This window comes from Dermochelys coriacea, chromosome 10, assembly GCF_009764565.3.
Source record: "Dermochelys coriacea isolate rDerCor1 chromosome 10, rDerCor1.pri.v4, whole genome shotgun sequence".
In the NCBI taxonomy this organism is placed as follows: Eukaryota; Metazoa; Chordata; order Testudines; family Dermochelyidae; genus Dermochelys; species Dermochelys coriacea.
The window spans coordinates 13748386-13771994 of record NC_050077.1 but is presented as its reverse complement, the minus strand read 5'-3'; the positions used below and the strand labels follow the sequence as shown (position 1 = coordinate 13771994).

Here is a 23609-nt window from a genome sequence, read left to right as displayed (position 1 = left end):
CCAACATGGTTGGAATGTTAGCACCTCAAAGTAATATGTTATAATGTTATAGAGGAAAGCAACTCTGAAGGTTAACCAAACATGGGTGGTTTATATAGCAGGTTAACAAAAACTATGATGCCAACTGTTTAAAATCTGTGGTAGGCCTGACACTCCTAGGGAACCTTACACGGTGGAGCTACAAAACTACATAAGCTTGGAGACACCCTTTGGGACATCAATCCCAGAAGTCCCTGTGATTGTTTCAAAGCTTCAGAAGCTGGGCCATTGCCTTTTCTAAGTAAACACCTATTGTACATAATAATCATAGAAATGTAGGGCTGGAAGGGACCTTGAGTCATTATCAAGTTCTGTCCCTGTGCCAAGGCAGGACCAAGTAAACCAAGACGTCCATGACAGGTGTTTATCCAACCTTTTTTTAAAAACCTCCAATGATGGGGATTTCATAATCTCCCTTGGAAGCCTATTCCAGAGCTTAATTACCCTTATAGTTAGAAAGTTTTTCCTAATATCTAACCTAAATCTCACTTGCTGCAGATTAGGCCCATCACTTCTTGTCCTACCTTCAGTGGACATGAAGAACAATCGATCCACATCCTCTTTAAAACAGTCCTTTACATATTTGAAGATTATCTGGTCCCCGCCTTCTTTTCTCAAGACTAAACACGCCCAGTTGTTTTTACATTTCCCCATAGGTCAAGTTTTCTAAATCTTTTATCCTTTTCATTTGTCTTCAATGGACTCTCTAGTTTGTCCACATGGATCCTAAAATGTGGTGCCCAGAACTGGGCACAGCTGAGGCCCTATCGCTGCCGAGTAGAGTGGGACAATCATCTCCACTGTATTATATACAATACTCTTAATAAAATGCCCCAGAATTATATTAACCTTTTTTGTAACTGCATCACATTGTTGACTCATTTTCACTTTGCGTTATTATAATATGTAATAAAAATTCAGTCAAAAATTGCTTCTGCATAGTGTCATGGTGTACTATTAAACAACTGCCATATCACACCCCAAAAGTGACTGCATTTCAGTTGCACGTGAAATGAATAGCATGCAAATAACTCGGTAATGTTTGTAGAGTATTTCTGGATGTAAGGCCATAAATAAAAACAGAATATGAAAGGAGCTAATATTTTTTGGACTGCAATCCAGCCAAACCACTTTCAACCAAAGTTTGCAAAATAATTTATTCCTGATGGCTCTGCTCACATCTCCTGAAAAAAGTTTTATATCTGAGCCATAAACCTCTGTGAAATGAGGTTCAAACTACAAACCCAGAACTACAGCAGCACAAGCAGGCACAAGTGTAACTTGTATATAAAATAACTGGTAAGGGGGTTTGATTCTTTAAGGCAGAAAAACACAGGCAGCTTCCAAAGTGAGAAATATGTAGATGAAATTCTAGGAGTGAATGGATGAATGGCTGGAGGGACAGAAGAACAGATAGTACATGAGTATGCAGTGCTAGTGCTTTGCTACCCATTGAAGTCTTCGCAGCTGTTCCATTAAGAGGAGGAAAATAAAGACCTTTGGTAACTCTTAAGCAGGCTGCCAATTTTCCACACTGGTTTTGATGGCTAAGAAAACTTAATACTGTAGCCTTTTGCTGCTCCATGGAGCCACAAAATTTTTAGAAAACTTGTAGAAATGTACACTGAGTTATTTGACAAAGAAGCTATATTTTCTAAATGCTGCTTACATAGAAGCTGTTTTACTAACTACAAATATATTATGGGCTGGATTTTTAAAATCTGTCCTCCCTTTTTGTGGGCACAATTAATGTCATTTAGACATTTTAACTACCTGATATGCAGATGAAATGACTTGCATTCAAAATTTTGTGGGCATCAAAAGTGGGGAAGCCAGGTCCAAAGTTTCTTCAGTGCTTCAGCACCCACACAAAAAGGAAGGAAAAAAAGGCATTTTATACACACTATATGCACTGTTGGCCACATGCTGGCTACCATGGGAGCTCTGGCTGCATTCACAAAATTCTGAGATGCTTCTTTGCAGGCTCCTCATGATTCTAGAGTGGGGTTTAATGGGTATGGTCTATACCTTTGTATATGTACAATCCCTGAGATAGCAATAGAAACTATGTTTTCGCTCACGGAAGCTTATGCTCAAATAAATTTGTTAGTCTCCAAGGTGCCACAAGTACTCCTTTTCTTTTTGTGAATACAAACTAACACGGCTGCTACTCTGAAACCTGTCAATAGAAACTATGCAGCCAAAACTCTTTGATGTGGATATATGGAGTGAGGGCTCCTAATACTGTAAGAATATGGTCAGATACTAAAGATGTTTTTGTATTTTTTAGTCATTTTTACATTATCTTCTTGCTCCAAGCCACATTATATTTGTGTGTGTGTGTAAAATACCCATCGACGTCTGCTTGCTTGTGAGGCAGAAGGGAGAGGATGGAGCTGAAAGGGAAGTGTCAGATGACCTCCCAGAGGATGTCTCAGCTGCCTGACTGGTCTGACTGCCTGTGTGAGAGCAAGTGAGAAAGCAACTCAGCCACCCAGATTTGGTTTAAGCAAAGCAGAGGGCCTACTACCTGTCACAGTTGCTGGGCTAACTGCACCTCTGACCCCTCCTGGTCTCTTTGAGTGCCCCTTCCGCCCCAGACCTCAAGCTTTCACCTCTCTTGGGTGGGCAGGAAGTGAGGAGGAACCCCATGATTCTCTCACTCTCAGACCAGATTTTGGGCTGCAATTCTCTGGTGTTGACTGTGATAACCTCAGCAGGCCCAAGTTTGGTTCAGTACCTGCAGTTCTGTTCCTTCTTGGAGCACCTTCTTAAAGCAAAAATACTGTTTATTTGGAACAAAAGCATTTCAGAGAAAACAGATTTTAAAACAACGGATAGTCTATACACATGTCTATCTTTCCCTGACGCATAAGCCCAGGGCTGGGGAAGGCCCCAACTGCTATAGCCACTCCCACAAGACCAATGTCTGTATTCCATGTCTCTCAGGACAGCAGACACTCAGCTTCCACTCCCTTTCTCTCCAGAGAGAGTCCTTTTCACTGTTCAGTGTCCTTTTGATCACTATGGTCCCAACCTTGGCAAAACAGCTGGGGAATTTTGGGCTGGAGCCTGGAAGCCATCTTCACCACTAATAGCCAGTGTCTTGGAATTGCCCCCCAAGCATTTGTTAGGAGGATGCTTATTGTCACAGGGTTCACTCATTGCTGGGGTGGCTGTGTCTGGGGAATAACTCCACCCGGTCTGCTGCCTTGATCTCTCTCTTGTTCGTGCTGCAGCCCCTCTTGCGCACCAGGAGTGCTGTGCTTTCTCTTTGTGACTCAGCTGCTCCCTCTTCATAGCTTGGCTCTCTGGCCAGGTCACGATAGTTTTCTCCTTCTCAGGTCTCAAACTCCCAGCAGCCCTTCAATCCAAAGCTATACCACTTCCCCTGTGTCTGGTAGGGGAACCTGTGCCCTCCCTCTACTCCAGGTTCCAGCTCCAGGACCCCTGAGTCAGTGGCCAAGGTCTGCACTGTCCCAAACCTTGCTGTGGATACCCCAAGCCTTTTCCTACTCCACCTCTATCAAGTTTCCACTCCACCACCCTCCTGGGTAAACGCTTTCTTCAGGGCCTGGATCTCAGGGCTTCTACTCTCCCCCGGGGTTTCTTCCTTTCCCTCTCTAAACCCACAGTACAGCCCCTTCTGTCCTCTTTTCCTGGCCTTATACCAGCCCTGCCTGCTCCTGCTCAGCTGGGCTTTATCCTCAGAGATTGCCTGTCAGCCTAATCCCTCCCTCAGGTGTGGCCTATCAGGTTAATTATCCCCTTCAGCACTTCAGTCACCCCACATTAGCCTGGGAAACATTAGCCACCCATCACAATTATCTTGAGCCATTGTGTTGCCTTCTTGCTTGTTTTGCCAGCATCCCCCTCTTCAGCTAGATCAATACATTTACACAGAAAATCTAATAACCCAGAACAGCTATACAGTATCTCTACCTTACTGACCATGCCACATACAGTATTCAGAACATTACAGATCAGTATTCTCAGATTCTTACGTAGCAGCTCCACCTCTGCCACACTTCCCCTTAGAAGCCAAGGGTAAAGATTCTGAGCTCAGTTGATTCTGAAGTAACTCTACTGACTTCAGTGGAGTTATTCCAGATTTACAATGGATGAACTGAGATTAAATGTGGCCAACTTTTTCCATTACAATAGCTTGAACATAACCACACATGGGGAAATTCTAAAAGAAAGTCACACTTACTTCTGTGATGATGAAAAAGTCATCCCCTGGCTCTCCCTGAACAACAATTTTTTCTCCATCTTCAAACTGGACAGGTTCTAGTGCATCCGCCACTGTAAGGCGCTCCCATTTGTCCAATGATTCTAAAATATTAAAGATGACACAGCTTTATTGTGAAAGTGTCCAGCTTTGACACAGGAGTCACATCTAACCTGATACTTCTGGTTCTATTTAAAAATAAATATTAGAAGATAATGAAATTGTGGACAGTTCACTTTTATTTCATCGGTGCCTTCTGCCTGAATCTCTGTTCAGGAAACATGAAAGTATTTACTATCTGTGTGATTTTTGATGCCCAAGATAAAGTGAATAATTTTAAAAGTTAGGTAGCAACAGACAGTTATATCTCCTTGATTCCAGGGTCTGGTCTGTGCTGCCCCGACCCGCAGTGTATTTAAGCAGACTCGGAGCTATCCTACGATACGACCTGTGTAAGAGCCCAGCTGTGAAAGGGCAGAGCTCCACTCCCTCACTGTCTCTGATGAACTCCACAACACCAGAGTGTAAGTTAGTTCAGGAGCAAGTTCTACTAGCTACACGGGAGAGAGTTCCTCCCTGCTGAGGGGATTCTAGGTTGGCTATTTACAGCCTATTTTCTGAGAGTACAGACTTGCTGGCTTGGTCTCTGAAGCCCCCCTCCCCTCCCTAGGCTTCAAAGCCCGAGCTCCTGCCTGAGCCCAAATGTCTGCATGGCCGTTTTTAGCGCTGTGGTACAAGCCCCATGAGCCTGAGTCTGTAGACCTAGGCTCGGAGACTCATTGTCACTTGCAGTGTAGGTGTATGCTTTGTGCTACAAAGGAGACAACGAGAGATGAGAACCTGGTTCCAAGCATCTGATCAGTGTCCCATTAAAGCCAGTGGAAAAACTCCCATTGTTATGAGGGCCTCAGGATCAGGCTGTTTTAGCATAGCTATGTTTAAGGTGGTAACCTAATTTCAGTGACCATTTTGGCCAATTAAAGTGCCCAGAAATGCAGGAATGGATCTTTTATTTTCCAAGGGTGGCCAAAAAATGTTATATGTCTTCAAAGCAGAATTTGCTAGTAGTCGTTAAAATACATGCAACAGGACTTCATTAATCCATACTAACGATGGGTGAACGGAGGTTTTAGTATGAATTACTGAATTACTTAAAGTCAAGAGTCACAACTGCTGATGTTAGGGCTTAATTTGGCCTATTCTTTATTGAACTCTACCCTGCTTTCTCTTGTTGTTCAAAAAGCTGTTTAGAAGCATCATGACAAAAGAAAAGTTTTGTTGCTGAAATTAGGCATATGAAAATAAACCTGTGGCAGAAATCAGAAGTATGTATTGGGTCTAACAAAACTATGTGGCAGTAAGTTCAGAGTTATTTGGTACATATAACTCTGAGCATTTCTGGATTTTTTTTTTCCTCATATGTACTTAAAAATAACGGTTTCAATTATTTTGTTCCATGGTTACATACTAAGTTACTTTCCTATATAATTTATGACGTTTACTTTGCAAACATAGCCCATAAAAGTATTGTAAATACAATATTCAAAAAGTGTACTGCTTAAATAAAAATTTGCATAAAACCCTTTTATAAAGACTGGAAGAACTGACTTTCTGATTTAAAAAAAAAAGGAGTCAGTAATTAACAATGAAAAGAAAGAGTCCCTTTAAACTTTTTCTTCAGTTGGCTTTATGAAAAATTCAAAGCTAATTGTAGCTCTAGTCACGAAGTCTCTCTCTTGTCTAAAGGGATTGTACCATTACAAATACCTTAGTTAATGGTACTTGCAAATAAAAACTTTATAGAGGAATTTACATTAAGTAACTGTTTAAAGTTCTTTTACTTCCAGAGGTCAATTTATACATGCAGATAAAGTAGATTCAATGCAGATTTGTAATCTTCAAATTTTGCATATCAAATCTTGATTTCACATTTAAACAGCCTCGGAGGAAAGTTTTCAAAATATTCATGTTCTCATATCTTGAAATATAAATTGAACCTGTGCATCATAATCTAAGTAAGTCTGAATGCAATTTTTAAAACATTACTGCTAAAATGTCATAGTTGACTAGTTAGAGAAAGTATTCAAACCCAGAAAAGTTATATTCAAAACATCAAATGTTTATATCAATAAATTACTGAGTTCTGACTAAATTAAGGTGGGAAATAGGGTTGATTTATCAGTACTGTATTGCTGAGATGTCTCAAATGACTATTGAGTTTGCCAGCTGTCATCTACTACTCAAACACAAAATATTCTTAGATATTAGTCCTTACTGAGGAAAAACTCCTACAGCAAATAATGGTGCATTTTAAAGTGGCTGAGCTGAAGTCTATGGGTGTTTGCCGAAGTGAAGACTGAGCATAAGATTACAGCGTCAACTTGCATGCTTAAGGGAGTTCATTTCTGAATAACTTCAATTTCTGAAATTACTTTTAAATGTCTCATTGCTGTAAGTGTACTTCATTAGTGCAGGTGCAGAGATTTTTTTCCCTTAAACACTTCATATAATTTGGCATAATTTGCATTCCTAATTTATGAAGACTTAAATTAAGTAATGGAGAAGGCTCTTTGCATTCTGCTTGAAAAGAAGAGAACATAAATGAATGATTTACCTGACATTAATCTAAGAATACAAGCGTAATTGCAAATTTCTCACACCAGATCTTCTGAGAAGTTCAAGTACATTTTCACTAAGTATCTTTTTGTAGGCTCGTATCAGCTAAAATGGTAGCAGAATATCATAAATAAGCAAACTTAAATTGTTTAAATAGAAACTATAAAGAGTTTTATTCAATTATATAGTATATTAATCTATATATTTTTTTAAAAATAGCCAAAGATAGACTTCAAGCGGGAATTTGATGCATTTCCCACAGTATCAGCATCTCCCTGTATCATCTAACACTGTCCTCCTTATTAGAAATTGTTCTCCTAATGGTGATTGATTGGTCAGGCATTAGGGGTTTGTTGTTTTTCCTACTGAAGGCCATCAAGAACATGTCCAAATTTTGTGGCTATCACATTAATCAAAGGGAAACAAAATCCATGGACAAGAAGCTAAACAGATGTTTTAAGAATGTAAGACCTGGGTTATAAAAGAACAGGACAAAAACAATCTAAGCCCACTTAGATCTGTGGTGTCAGTTTGTTTAGCCCACATAAATGCATATAAGAGGCTACAAGATCATTCCTGAAGGAAAAAAAGTTTCTCACCTGTCAGCTGGAAAGATTTAACAGCACTTTATAACACAGTCATATTATAAAAATCCCTCTTCAACTGCCCACTTGTGACACCACTGCTTAGAAAGGTTTCAGAGTAGCAGCCGTGTTAGTCTGTATCCGCAAAAAGAAAAGGAGTACTTGTGGCATTAGTCTCTAAGGTGCCACAAGTACTCCTTTTCTTTTCACTGCTTAGAAAGTTACTAGCAAAGTGCCTACTCAGATTTTCAAGGAAAGACTTCACCCACCTAATTCCTATTTGGTACACAGTAAGGGTGAGAAAAATGAGTCCTAGTGAGAAGAACCATTTGCATTTTTTTACATGCTTTTCTTTGGCTGGAGATGATACTGTGTGGTCTTCTGTTCAACCACTTGCCACTTTCATCATCTCATCAGAGACCAAAATGTATTCAGACAACAAGTGTGACAGAGAAATGAACACTGAAGTCCAAAGGGCAACTGACCTAAAATGGAGACCTTGCTCAGGAATTCTTCATACATCTTTCGCTTTCTCAGTGTGCTGCCCTGTTATTAAAAAGAGAGAGAGAAAAGGCAGAACATTACACAAAGTATTTTTGTGATTTGCTCCTCCAGCTGCTCTTTCTGATTTTTTTTTCCTTCTGAAACTTAAACACAGCCAATATAAATAGCCAACGGCAAGATTTTCTTCATAAAATGTCTGGGTAAGCCACATCCTTGATAAGTAATGTCAGTAAGGATCAAATTCATCCCTCATATAACTCCACTGATTTGTGTGGAGTTACTGGACACCAAGGATGAATTTGGTCCCTTTTCAGCAATTAATTTAAAGCAGCTGCGTTTCTCCATTCATTGTTAGATATTATTATGCAAGAGGCCAACAAGTAGCGAGCTTACAATTAAAAAATGGGAGGAAACCTATTATTGATTCAGTCTGATCTGCCTGCTCAGACACCCTTGGCTTCAACAGGGCTCACCAAGGGTTTATTATTAAGTATTATTTTAAGTTATTTTATATCTATCTATCTATCTATCTATCTATCTATCTATCTATCTTTATAGCACCTTGTATAATGGTGCCACAATCTAGTTAGGCCTTCTAGGTGCATATGGAATACAAATAAACAAAATGACTATTGTTATTATTGAAAAAAGTTATGATGATGTAGTATTTTATCTGGTTACAAGCAGCCATCATAAAGAGTTTTCAGAACATCAGAAAGGGATTCAGTTATGTTCCTAGACTTTTCAAATACAAGATGCACTGCACCCAGATTACTCTTTGCATAAGAAAAGGTGTCCTGTCCTACATAACTTTCCCAGTAGTTTTACCCACACATTAATAATCTCACCCCTTCTCCCTGTATTGTATAGTCATAGGTGATCTAAAAGAACAAGTCCCATCCCTGGTAACAAAGAGCAAGCCATAGAAAAAGGTTGTTCTTGCCATCATTCAAAATTTGCTTGGTTTACAATTATTCACCATGCAGAGCTGTATAAGAATCAAGCCCATTTTCCGGCTGTGTGAAAGATCTTGGTAGAAGGTGCACCTGCTAGCCAGAGCTGTGAAGACAGAGCCCAGTGCAGGGAGGACATGCTAATCTTTTGAGGAATGTGGAAACCCAGGCCACATTTACTCACACCGTGGGTGGATAAGCCATAAATAAATATTAGTGTTTGCTGTAGAAAATGCCACTTGTTTTGTCCACCCATAAGGGGAGAGTGTTGATGGGTGCTGGGAAGAGAGAAGAAAAGGGCAGTATAATAATCTCCGCTGTCAAAGCATCCAGTAAGGGTGAAAATATAAAACTGGGACAAAACTCTGGAAAGAACAGAGCCAGATACCTCTGTTCAGTTATACAACTAAGAACTAAACTTCTCTCCTCCAATACCCACCCATAGGTCTGATCCAAAACTCACTGAAATCAAGGAGAGTCTTTCTAGTGATTTCAACAGGCTTTGGCTCTGGCCCCAGAATAACAGCACCAGCAGCTACTGCTACCTTTTCTCTACTGCTACACCAGCTCTGCACTGGGACAGAAGCATCAGCACCAGCAGTAACTGATAATTATGCTCCTTCTGGGTCCACTGTGCATCAGGGCAGCAGTCATTGCCATTTTTGCTCCTCTCCTAAGCTCCTTCTGTACTGGAGTAGAACCACCAGACCAGCACTGGCTGCCACATTATACCAGGTGCCTTTGCACCACAGCAGAAGCAGCAGCAGCAGCCATCTCCCATCCTTCACAATTGTATAGCCCCCTGATGATCCTTTGTCTCCCAGGATCTCTCCTCACACGCTGAGATAGCATTGGTAACCTTCACCTGACCTCTCCATCTGACTAACCATGTTCTCTACCTCAGAGGCCCCCGGAGCATTGGAAATGCCAAGAGTAAAAGCATAAACTTCAAATGGAGGAGTTTCTGCAAACCTCGCCAAATCCTGACAGCTCACTGTGAGACAATGAATGGAAAACTGGACCTTGTGTACTCCCTGCTCTCCTCCCTGCAATCCAGAGTGGAAACCAGACCAGCAAAATTGACAGCTGTGGAAAACCAGATTGGTGGTTTAGATCAATGGGCCAGGGCATGTAGAGACAAATGTGGAAAATGCTTTTAAAATTACTGCGGACACAGATGAATTTTAAGAAGCAGTAATCAGAAGCCATGAAAGGCTGCCTGACCACAGCCTGGAGTATTTACAGAACTAGACAAGAGACAGAAAGGTAAGAACTCTAGAAATCCCGGCTGGCACTGAGGGCAAAGAGCCCATCAGTTTCTTTAAGAAACGTGTGTGTAAACTCTTGATTCTGTAAGACTATAACAATGCCAATGCAGTGCTATAGAATTCTCAGACAAAACTAGCCTGATTGGAATATTGTAGGTGTGAAGAACTAAATGGAAGTTTATTATTAATTATTATTTTATTATTTTTTTATTATTATTATTATTATTATTATGATAGCACCTAGAGACCGGAATCAAGACTGAGATTCCATTTGTACCAGGTCATTTACAGAAACATGGTGAGAGACAGTCCATATAGGCCAAAGATTCTATAATCTAAATAGATACAACAGACAAAAGGGAGGAGAAAAAAGAGAGGAAAATGGACTTGCCCAAGGTTACACAGAGCCAGTGGCAGAGCTAGGATTGGAGTCCAGTTTTCCTGACTCCCACTATACCAGGGAGGCAATTCCTCAAAAGAAAAGGAACAATGCATTCTAGCAACAAAAAGCCCCAGTGATTTCCCTAGACTAAGAACAAAGGAACAAAATTGGTGGAAATGAAAAAGGAGCAAGGCTAGCAGCCACATATAAAAAAGCCTGCACACAGTGTAGACACAGCTTAAGAGATCCGTATTATCAGGCAGGTGCACCCCTGCGTCACACCTATTAAATATGGTTTCAATTTTTTTCTAGTGTGGAGAGGGCCTAGTTCATGTGTTTGGGAAAGAAACCTTTAAAGTATGAACTAAATGTGCCTGAGTCTGCAGCCATCCTGGAACAATAGCTCTGAGATGTAGGAATTGCTTCTATTAATCTCAGTGAGGTATTAATGCTGAAGCTGGATGCCATTTCATGGTTTGGAAAAACATAACTCTGCTTGAGTGCTGGAGAGAGCATGCTGAGCTGTGGGAGTTGTGATGCAGGGCCGGTTCTAGGGGTGGGCGAGCAAAGGCTGTCACCCTGGGCACCACCTTTGGGTGCCAGATCACTGTGCCATTCAGCTTTTTGCTGTTGTTGTTGTATTTACTCTGCTGTGATTGGCTGGCCATTTTTGCTCTGCTGATTGGGTTAGCACTACTTTTTGTTTTTATTTTTGATCTGCCATTTGGACATGAGAGTGGGGAGGAGCCAAAAACTGGCTGGTAAAACAGCTATGACTGCTGCCATTGCTATGATGTCCAAGAGCCAGTACGTCCCCCTGTCCTGTCCCCACCACACTGTCATCAGGAAAGCAGGGCAAAGCAATGCCCTCACATGGAAGTCTTGAGTTCTTCAGACAATGCTACTTGGCCGTCAGGTCTTGCACTCTGTCCAATTACAGAAGAAAAGATTCTCTGCTTCCTCTCACGGCTTCCAAAGCATTTGCCCAGGCATGGGCATAAAATTTAGTTCAGAATGTTTTGTTGTTACTTTAGGATGTCTTTCTGTGTTTTGACTGCCTCCTGGGTGGAGCAGAGGGATACTTTAGAGAAAACATTACTACAGTATTTTTACAACACAAACACATGGTTATTTGTTCTGATATTCAGATCAGTATTGCTGTCCTTTATACCACATGGAAACAGGCAGAGAGAGAATTTTTGATTTCCTACTTCTCTGCCTCCCTTAATTCCCATCTCCAGCCTTCTCCTCACATTGTTCCATTTGTTTTGTGCCATCTCATCTACTTTTTATAACTTGTCCATTTAGTACAGTAGCCTGCCCTAGGTACTGGCCACAGTTTGACTGGGGATAGGAGGGTGGCAGAATTACAAAACCAGTGGATGAAGAAACGTGTTGTGGGTAATATATCTGGATTTTAAGAAAGCACTGGAATGTCCCATAAAACATAACTCACAGAGTTGATGTAAATCAGACAGAATATGAACACTATCATAATCCTTTGCACTACCGTAACCTTTCCATTAGTTTCCTGTCGACTTGAGAATCAGAGAGGTGCCAAGTGGAATGTTGCAGGGATCTGTGTTAGGCCTGCTCTTATATAAGCTCCTCATTAATGATCTAGGAAATCTATCTAGCCAATAACACACTAATGAAATCTGCAGGTTGGGAAACATTGTGAAAACCTGGCAGAATGGGGAAATACCACCAAGGGGCCTAGAGAGATTTGAAACGGGTAGAAAAAAACAAAATGAGATTCAGTTTGGAAAATATAGCTAAGAGATCTAGGGAAAGCAATCCAAGGCACAAATATTCAATGGGACAGCGAAACCTGGAAAGTAGTAATGCTGAAAGAGATTTATGGTCAGTCAGATGTGAGTTCGCAATGTGATACTGCAGCAAAAACAAGTCCAATACAATTTTGATCTGTATATGCAAAGACATCCTACCACAGAACAGAGAAATAATAGTCTTAATATATATGGTTTTGGTGTAACTACACCTAGAATGTTGTGATCTGTCTGGGTCCCTCCTTACCAGAAAGACATAGACAAATTGTAAGGAATTCAGGGAAGAATTAACTGAAACATTTAGGAATGGCTTGTGAGGAAATATTAACAGTTTAAATATGTGTCGTTTAGCTGATCAACAAATAAGAGGGTTTTAAGGAGAGGAAATGAAAATGATCTACACATATCTAAAGGATGTAAACTTCAAGGAGGGACAGAAACTACAATTTAGGGTACAAGGAGACATAATTAGGAGTAATGGGAGGAAGTTAAGAAAGGAGTAATTTAAGATGAATATCAGGAAAATCTTCCTGACTGTGAGATTTATTAGCCCGTGGAAAAGTTTCCCAAAGGAAGTGGGGAAAGTCTCATTGTTTGGGACACTTAAAACCAGGATAGATAAAAACACTAGTAAATGTACTTTACGGAACAATTCTACACTGATAGGGAGCTTGACAAGCTGATCTGATGATGATGGTCTTTGCCATCTCTGGATTAATACCTAACTCTTTCTCCCCTCCACCTCCTTCTGCTTCTTTCCACCCACCCTCTTAGTCTCCTCTCCCTCTTTCTCTGAAGCAGAATCCTCATTCCAAGCTCATACTTAAAAGATTACTGTTCCCATTTACAAGGAAGAATCTTTAATATGGAGAGGGCAGTGTCTCCCTTTAAATTCTAAGCTACAGTGTTCCTCTTGGTTTCAGTCAGTACAAGCAAGACCAGATCAGTTCACTAACTCCATCCCAAAAAGGCGTTCAAAGCCCTTCAGTTTAGAGGAGCTCAAGACTTAGCAGGCTCCCAACTTAGTTTAAGCAGCACACAATTTGAGAAAAACAAATGCCAGAGACTCAGAGATTGTAAACAGGTCTCATGGGGCAGGGCTGGTCATTTTTCCGTATACATTAAGGTAGCCAGGGCATCTGGTGCCCCCAAACAGGTACTCAAATTGCCCCTTTCTCCTCTATTTTCTCTCTTCCCACTCCAGTCTATCTCTTTCTTTCCCCTCTGCTCGCCTCTTTGCTTTCCTTCTCCAGCTCTTTTTATTTATTTATTTGCAGAAGTACGGCTGGGCTGGCTGGAGTTGACTGGGTATTTCCTAAAAAGCCCCACCTTGAATGACAAGCCAAACAAATGGCTACCGAATGGTAGAACAAGGCTCAAGTTTCAAATAAAAGGGTTATGCTGGCAGGTATGCAGCTGGCAGGAGGTGCTGGAATGGCGACCATTCCATCTCAGTTTTAATCCCTATGTAAAACTGATATTGAATTATGCTTAAAATGTACATTCTTAAAGGAGCACAAAAAAAGTCACTGAAACAACGCATACTAACCACGAAAACAAAGTACGCCATAAGATCCTACTGCTATATTGCACAGATGTTAAATGGAATGCAGGCTTTGGATTTGGTTTATGTTTTGGCCACCATGTACACTGTACAAAAATGTGCAGTTGATGTGACTTAATTTTTCTGAGTGGTAAAAGAAACAGTGTTCTCAGATCCAAAGCAGTATGAAGCATTGCTGGTAAAACAAGATCAGAACAACATAAATTAAGTCAGACATTGCAGTAGGGATGGACTAACCTTGATTGATCATTAGTTGTGTCCCAAGAGTATAGTCCGTGGCTATAAATATCTAGCTGTGAATAAACTGAGGCTGGAAATTAGAAGAAGGCTTCTAACCATCAGAGGGGTGAGGTCCTGGAACAGCCTCTCAATGGGAGTGTTGGGAGCAAAAAACCTACCCATTTTTAAAATGGTGCTTGATAAATTTACCGATGGGATTATATGATGGGGTTGCCTGCAATCCCTGACGATCCAGGACATACCTTCCAATCCTATGTGACTCACTGTGTGTAAGCAGGGCTGACTTGTCATGCCACAGACAGAATCCAGTGACTGCAGGACAAAGGGGCTGTTGGGGTTTGTAGCCATTCAGATCAGAGGTGAGAAGGTCACAATTGGCAAGATGGCTCATGTGGACTACTTTAGGGATGCTGTGGCTGACTACCCCAAAGTTTGTGTGTCCAGCCTGTAACTCCTCCCCTATAATAGCCAGGTCAAGTGAGTTGGAGGGTGGGTAAATTACTCTCTGAAAGGAGAAATTATAATACATTTTTAACAGATTAATGTGTGTTATATCCTCAGCCTGAGGGCTGACGTGGCAGGGGATGGACTTGATGTTTTAGTATAGGAGCACTATTAGAAAATGGACATTTGTCCCCTTTTATCCTTGTATATGAGGCATTCTCTATATGCCATCTTGGGGGGCTCCCTATCCCCAAAGATTTTCAATCCAAATGGCAAGGAAGACAGCAGCATCATTTTAGCAACTTAAGCTGCATGACAATCCCAAGCCATAGATTCCTTAGTACCCACATTCAGGAAGATATATACATGCAAACAAAGACACCCACAAATGTGTTATATAGGTAAGGCAAGCAACATACAGCACAGATAACTTTCCTAGACAGAGGAAACAAGGTTAGAGAACTGGGTGGTGTGCTCAGGAAGAACATTTGGGAAAGGTGGGGGGGAAAAGGGGGAAGAGTTGACTGGTTTAGAAGAACTTTTTTTACCCCATAGAATTTCAAAGTTATAATGCTTTGTGAAAGACTGCAATGAATGCCAAGCAGTTTCTTTACACAACTCAACTGAAGAAACTGACCCGAGGCTTGCTATCATCACAGCTGGTTGAGTGAGTTTAAATATGACCCTCAAGCACTAAGCTACCTAGGAAGAGACGATGAAATATGCAGAAATACATCTATTTTAACATGGCTCTTTCAAAACAGGCTGAAGCAACAAATGGATGGCAAATGAAATCAAAAGCTAGATGGACTATGTGCATCAGACTTTAGTCCACTCCAAGAAAAAAAAAGTTACATTTATGGATCTAAATCTAAAAGCATCATTGAGATGCTTAAGTGGATTAAAAAAAATGGCAATGAGCAGAAGTAACTTCTAGAAGAACAGACAATATGTGGGACATCTAAAATACTAAGCAACTCTCTGACGCAGGGCAGTAGACATTCCATTTTTAATGGCACTAACTGTATCACTTTAAAAAAAAACAAACCTGAAATGTAAAAACACAAAATCAGACACAAAATCATCTTGCTATGAACCTAGTGATGGAAAGCAGCAAGGGATTCTAAATGCATTTTAAAGGCAGTTATCTGTATATTACTATCAGCTAGATGCTCACGATAGTCAAGCTGTATCCATGTTTAGCATTCTTGCACCCAGCATTAAAGGGGTAGTCTCCTCTGCTTCAGGTTATTTGTCTTTTAAGCAAGATTCCTTCTGGCACCAGAAATGCCCACCCAGCTTTTGAAGATAGTTATCAAACGGAGATGAGCATCTGACCCCTAATTGAGTGATCAAACCTGAACGGTTCACAAGCTCGAATGTGATTAGTTATTGCTATTTTCATCAACTTTGAAACCAAAGGGGCCTCAAAAGCAGAGATGATTGTGAAACTTTCCTCTCTATTCTTGTGTAACTGCATTAGATAGATTAAAGTAAGAACCAAAAGGCCTTTCTTAAAAAGCTAGAGAACACATCAGTTATGCTGTTTATTTCTCTTTTGTACTTTTGAATTGTATTTGCACCAAGCAGATTCATCTCAAGCAGTATTCTATATACCCATCTTGATTGCCTTTATCAAGTACTAGTGGACAAGTTATGTTCTCCTTCCCTATGACTTAAAAGAAGGTTTTAAAGAAATGTCTTACTGAAGGTCAACTAATGCTGCTCCTATACCAAGCAGCTTTCAAATAGTACTCATCCTGTTCATTCACAGAACTGATATAGGCATTACTAGCTGCTTGTCACTTCACCGGAATCCTGTCCTGCAGGGGCTGCCCCCTATCTCTAAGGATGGAAGAATAATTTCATCTACTTCTCCAATGAATCTTTAGCTCCTCTACTGAGAGTGCCAGTTGTGATGGTGATTTTTGTGATGTGGACACCAGTCCATGAAGGACTAGGCATATACTCACTTCACTCAGGCACCTACCAGTCATCAAATAGCATAAATATTAGGTCACTGCTGAACTCAGTTGGATGTAAACTAGTGACCTTGGCACTGAAAGCCATTGTATCCCTTTGCAAAACTCTTGAGCTACCCAGTAATTCCATTTGTACTGTATATATTTTTAATACACATTCTTTTCTTACCAAGAAAGCATAGTAACATTTGCTCCAGGCCACAATGAAATAATGTAACAAATGAAGAAAAGTTCCTATCAAGAAAGATGCTTTAAATAACATTATTCAAGTATAAACTATCTGCAGGAAGGGAATATTTTGTGGAGGAGAAAAGAGTATGTACATTCACATCAGAAGAACAAATAATTGTGGTGAAACTAAGACATTGCTTTAGTTAAGCATGTGTCAAAGTTTCCATTATAAATCCACGGCTCAAGGTCTAAAGACAAATCAACAGTCTAACACATGCTGCAGGTGGCCAGTTTCTATGACAAGCTTCTCTAAAAAGATGTGGGGGGTGGGAAGGAACCTTTTCCTGAAGTCACAGAGTGTTAGCAGCTTTCTGCAGCTGCTACTGCAGTTTTAGGGTCATGCAGTGTTATTTATTTATATTAGTGCCATGTACATATATGATGCTTGGTTGACAAACAAGGATGCGGGGCGCGGGGGTTTCATATCCTGGACCTACTGAAGTCAATGGGAGTTTTCCCACTGACCGTAATGGCGCTCCTGCCAAGAAGAGCTTACAGTGTAAATTAGAATGACGACAACACAAGGCAACAAGCATGGGGTGGTGCTGAGGGAGGATAGGATGGGATTGACAACAAGGTGATGATGTGTGGTAGCTTAGGGGAGTAATGTGGACCTCTTGAAGGTTTCACAGTCTTAAATAATTACTGATGTATTATTATATCTGAGAGGGGCAGTACTCAGGGGTTCCTGGCACACAGTCCCATGCTCATTCCTGGCACACAGACCCACAGTTTTATTTTAATGTCCACTTGTTTGTTTTAGAGCCTTAAACTACAGAGGTTTTAGCACTGATATAATTTGAATATAAAATATAAATGTGGTGCACATTTATGGCACTGCATAAAATGTTTAATAATACCAGTAATGTGAATAAGTCATAACATTTAAAACTCACCATTAAAATGCGTCTGTAGCTGTCCCTGTCGATGCCCCAAAGTTTGAGGTCTGTCTTGGCCTTGACAGTGGCAGCTCTTGGTGTTCCATAGATCAGTGCAAGCTCCCCAAAGCTGCCTCCTTCTCCAATACTGGTAACCCATTCTCCATTTACATAAACCTACAAAAGGAAAAGGGAAAAATAATGGAGAGACTTATCGGTGCTTTTTCCTTCTACTTCCAGTTACCTAAAAACCCATTAATAATTTCCTATGTAGCTAAGTTGGATAGTGCTGGGAGGCACAGAAAGAAAACAATAGCCTAACAGTTTCTTCGCTCAGTTACAAAAGAGGGTGACAACCTGCTTTGTGGACAGAATTTCAAGTCTTCTTGCTTCAGCACAATAATTGTATTTAGTCTCTGAGTTTTCAGCTCCTGTGGTTAACTGGCATCAAGTTTTCCTTCCTTGTGTTCAGCACTCAGAGAATCGACAAGCAGAACTGTCACAACTTTGGCTTTTTATTAACACTGTCAAACTTGAAAGGAAGGAGATTTGTTAAAAACTGTAATGAGATTTGTCGGAAAGCACCATAGCTGTGAACTGAAAGACAGAATAAAATAAGAAAAACATCTTCTCTAAGGGGAGATTTTTCTTTTATAAGCTTATTCTTTTCATCAGTTATCCAAGGATAGTTTTCAAAGTCTCCCATTGACTTAGTGGGTTACTGAATACTTTGGATTTGATAGCATGTAAATAGAACTATCCTTTTCCTTCCACTCATGTACCAGCTCTACAGGCCTCCAGGACCCATAATTAATTTTTTAAACTACCACTATGATCCTGCTTATATTGATGAAATGGATCAGATCCAAAGCTATTTTAGATCAGAAAATGTTATTAATTGATGTAGTTATCACACAACATTTTTACTGGGTGAAATACAACCCAGTACAGAGGGCCTATCCAAGTTCCTCTGCATCATGTAAGTCCTTCACTTGAGTAGATGGGGTGTGGGCAGGGTCCCTACACTAGGGTGAATTCCTCCTGCTATCCATTGAGAGTATAGCTTCTGAGGCATTAGCTGTAGCTCACGAAAGCTTATGCTCTAATAAATTTGTTAGTCTCTAAGGTGCCACGGGTACTCCTTTTCTTTTTGCGAATACAGACTAACACGGCTGCTACTCTGAAACCATTCAGAGAATGTGATGGATTGTGTATTTTGCAGCATGCATGTAATTTTGTCACTCTAAACTGACACCAGGGGCACCCTTTTTAGGCTGTTAATGTGTTAAGGAGTTTACAGAACTGCAGAAATTGCATGCACATATCAAGTGCAGAATATATCCTAATGTATTGTGGAGCAGTAACAATAGAAATCAATGAGACTGAACATTAGCTCTGTAACAGTTCTATAAAGAAAAAATGTAATAAAAGAAACATGATCATTCTGTACTCAAACACGAAAAAACAAAAAAGAAAACCAAAATAATTTTGCATAACCTGTTACAAATAATGGATTCATGCAATTTTTAAAATATAAATTAGGACCCTCTATTACTTAGGAATGAAAAAAATAAGGCGTCTAATATGGGGCAAAATATACTATATTTGGTCTTTTCCCAAAAATAAAAACAAATTTCAGTATATTTTGTGTGTGTGTATATCTATCTATCTATCTATCTATATATCTATCTTCCTGTTATGCTGAAAAGATGTCCCTTGCGCTACAGCCCAATACTCATTCAAGCCCTGATCCCGCTCCCATTAAGGCCTTTCCACTGACTTCAGTAGGAATTGGAACAAGCCTTCAGGGCATGGGGCAGCTTAACTGATCAGAGACTTTGTATGAATGTAAGGACTGGATGCATGCATGTATGAATGCATGGGATTTCTATTAGCCCTAATGCTGAACTATAGCTGAAGAGCTAGTGTTGTGGGTCTCTGTATTCCTGGAGCATCCTGGAGATCAAGGAATAGAAGCAAAAGGTAAAAAATAAACCAAAGTAGGGAGGCAGTAACCAAGCCATGAATGCAAGCCAGGAAGGTCATTTGTAGCTGAATTTCTTCATTACTACGGGTGAATGTCACATTAAATAATAGCAGGGTTTCTTTTGATCTATGACACAGGCTTTGAAAGGAAAACCAAATGGAATGTTGGGTCAATCGTTAATTCTTCTCATGATGAGAAACTTACACACAAAAAGAAAAGGAGTACTTGTGGCACCTTAGAGACTAACAAATTTATTAGAGCATAAGCTTTCGTGAGCTACAGCTCATCGGATGCATCCGATGAAGTGAGCTGTAGCTCACGAAAGCTTATGCTCTAATAAATTTGTTAGTCTCTAAGGTGCCACAAGTACTCCTTTTCTTTTTGCGAATACAGACTAACATGGCTGCTACTCTGAAACCTTACACACAAAAGAGTTTTTAAAAGTCCAAAGTCTGGTTGAAGTGTGAATCCTGGAACTGCCGCATGTCAAAAGCAGGGAAGGTGGATGAATAAAATGAGGGGCCTAAAATTTGGTAACCTAATGAGAGTAAATCTTTTAAAAACAAAAAACCCACCTTCCATATTTAAACATTGCAAAATTGGCCAGATGCATTTTTCTTAGAGATGGTGGGTAGGTGTCTTCTTATTGTGAAGCATCAGGAATAGACAACCAGCAGAGGTAGACACTGCACTACACAGACCCATCGGTCTGCTCCAGTAAGGCAACTCATGTCCTCAGTGAGGGTCTGATCCAAAGGTAAAATCCACTGAATGAGCTTTGGGTTAGGCCCTGAATGCCAGCTGATCTCTCATCCTGAATTTACATTCAGGACAGAAAGTAGTTGTTGTATATGGTGTCTTGCTGTCAAGCTGAATTTCTATTATTGCGTAAAAGTGTGGTAAGATGACTTGCTACCATGATGGGAGTTTCTTTAGGATGGAAATGACAGCATCTGAACTATAAATAGGAAATGTGCTCACTCCAGCACCCACATTTTAAAACTGTAACATGGAAATTCTTGTTAAGTCAATAACATGACTGCAAACCAAAGGGGGAAATTAATCTGGTGAAACTCAAAGCAAAGTGAGTAAAGTACTGACATTTATAATAGCTGCGCTGCAATAAAAAAGGCTGAAGTTAATCCACTCCAAGCCATCTTTAATTTTACTATCCCATTTGACTAAACTCCACAAAATATGTTTGACATATGGTTTGTTAACAGTTTATGAAAATGGTCAAACCCCACTAAGTGTGTCAGGTTTAAAGCATTCTGAACTGAAACCAAATCTTGATCCAATGACATGATCCTTGTGCCCAGCACTCTCTTCCCCAATAAAAACACCATTTTCCAATTTCAAGCTCCTGAAGACAAAACAACACAAGAACAACTATTGTACTTTAAGAGGAAAGCCATTGTACTACACTCTCCAGAATGCACCCTAAGTCAACAATAAACTTTTGTCCTCATGATGATGATAAAGTGCATTGATGATATATTATACTGTCACTCTGTCCTTTAGCTGAAAGTTCAACCCCACTAAGATGCCTTTTAAGGTGGAGGTAAAAAAAAAAGAGGAAAGTAAAGATGAAGATGAGGCTATTTTGGGAAAGAGAGATGTGTTGCATGGCAGCAACTTGGCAGATCCCCTTTCCTTCCAAAAAATTACTGGTCACAGGATCTGGCTTATACATTTTATGTGTTTATGAACCCTCACCAATGTAGAGAGCACACAATCAAAACATTCCGAATTGTTACTTGGACAGCTGACCCAGCTGCACAGTAGTGGGAACTTTTTACTTTCATGTAGCTGTAAAGGAATGCATAGCTGCAGATGCCCCAATATGAAGGGCAATCATGCTGCCAGAGCCTGCTACTTTCTGGAGATCAAAGGTATTCTAGATTTCTATTGTTTTTCATCTCTCTTGGTATGAACACTGCAATTTTTGTTAGCAAGAAAAATTACCCAAGTGGGCTCACTTTATATTTTTTATATAGAAGGTTAGCGGGAAGAATTGTGTGTGATATTGTACTCTTCAATTCCTTTCTTCACAGGCTGTGATATACATTAAGCACCAATTGTGAGAGAAAATCGAAGCGACTCATACAAGGCTCAGTGGTCTAGGAGCAAATCTTAGTTTCATTCATCTTCCGGTTATTTCTAAAAATGGGATTTAATCTTACCAATAATAGTAACTCCCCGATTTGCTTCGGAAGTGGGATATGAAAGTATATTCAGACCTAATGAATATACTTCTGCTTTTCAGTCCTCAGTTTTATATTGTTGATTTCTTATTAACCATTTGCATTTCTTGCTGTCCCTCTACCCTGTGGAGGCAATCTCACTCATTTAATACATTTGTTAATTGAAATTATCCTGGTATTGCAACTTCCCCATTATGTTATGCAATAACTTCAGACCTGTATCTTGTCTGGAGAAAGTATGTCCAAGTATTTCTGTTCCCAAAATAGAAATGAGGCTCATTTCTTCTTGGAAATGTAAATGAGTCTTAAACATAAAGTTTTTATACATGTACGTGACTTTTTCACATGATGCTAGTAGTTTTTCTTTTTTATCAAAATTTGGGACCATTTTAAAAATCCTCAAAAATTCAACGTGACGTCTTGAAAATTGTAACTCATAGAATGTACTTATTAGATTTTTAAAAATAATCCATTAGAAAATACAAAGATGTGAAACATGGGCAATGTTAATGATGGAGGAATTCTAGTTGCCGTGGCTACATTTAATTAAATACACAGAAAAAAAGGGTGGGAAGGCTCTTCAGGAAAAGTAATGCCATTAGATCTCATTGACCAATAGGTTAGTATTAAGTCTAACTCGCTCTTAAAATTCCAGCAATATTCATAGACCAGCTGCTGTGTAACTTTTGTTTGTTTCACTTTGTTTTATCTTTATATTTCTACATACAAGGGTAGCTGTGGCCTTTGTAAACTTGCCAGTTTTACCCAAGATGAACAGATAAGACTACCTCAGTGTCCACAATATGTCTTTGTACTTGTCTATTATATAATACGGTAGGAAATACCCTGAATATGATAAATATTCAAGTTATTTAAGCACAAATGCTATTTAGTTATCTGGACAACTGACAAGTTTTTACTCTGTTTTTCACCATAGTGCATTTGGCTGTTGTTTTACAAGAAGAAAACACCTGAAAATGATTGCAAAAAGAGTTACAACCCTATTAAATATAATAGGAAGTTGTTGTTTTAAAAAATATATTTTAAAAGGGTAGTTGATGGTGGTTTTTAAGCAAAATGTGAGGTTATAAGATTAAAATAATAAACAGGAGGACAGTTTTATATTTAAAAATATGGATTAGAGATTTCTGCAAGAAACACATATTTTAGCAGGTACTTTCAACATCTTTACTGGAAACCATAATATAAGCCTCACTAGATGCATTTTTGGCATACATTCACATTTTTCCAAGTAGTAGAGTTTCCAGTAGACAGCTGACCTCTGAGACTTAAAGCCTCAAGCCATAATCTAGCTAGCAGAAAGTTATTCCTCATACGGGCTAGACCATGAGTTAATAATCTTCCCTGAGATAGTGGCAATATGTGCTACCCCTGGAGCAGCCCAATAGGGAGATTCTGACTATGATCTATTAAGTCACAATCTCTCTCCCAGTCTCCCTGGTTGAGGGAGAACACTGAGCCAGGTTTGTACCTGGTACAGATATGCCGCCTCGTGTACTAGAGGCAAAGCCAAGGCTCCATCCTTTTGTGTTTCCCCTCCTGCATTGTGTATGGCACTACAGGTAGCTGGTGCATGGTAGCTCAGTGGTGCCTTCTACCCCCTTTACTATCTTGTGTGGATTTCTCTTAAGTCCAGGTAGCAGGGCTACAAGCACTTATTTAGATGTCCATTTTTATTACATTAACACTGC

The 23609-nt window shown here is 39.9% G+C and overlaps 1 protein-coding gene and 1 long non-coding RNA gene across 3 annotated transcripts in view; both read right to left on the bottom strand.

Moving 5' to 3' along the window:
- PRKAR1B (protein kinase cAMP-dependent type I regulatory subunit beta) overlaps nucleotides 1-23609 on the bottom strand; it is a 129164-nt gene that overhangs the window by 25248 nt on the left and 80307 nt on the right. For both annotated transcript variants that reach the window (XM_038419272.2, XM_043494108.1), the window contains 3 exons: nucleotides 17725-17883; nucleotides 7956-8016; nucleotides 4253-4374 (listed from right to left, as the gene is read on the bottom strand). In XM_038419272.2, the coding sequence (XP_038275200.1) occupies nucleotides 4253-4374; nucleotides 7956-8016; nucleotides 17725-17883 (342 nt within the window). The remainder of the gene's footprint in view (nucleotides 1-4252; nucleotides 4375-7955; nucleotides 8017-17724; nucleotides 17884-23609) is intronic.
- On the bottom strand, nucleotides 17890-21700 carry LOC122456148. The gene is made up of 3 exons (XR_006274837.1): nucleotides 20112-21700; nucleotides 18894-19892; nucleotides 17890-18784 (listed from the first exon to the last, which is right to left on the bottom strand). It is a non-coding gene; the product is annotated as an uncharacterized LOC122456148 (long non-coding RNA).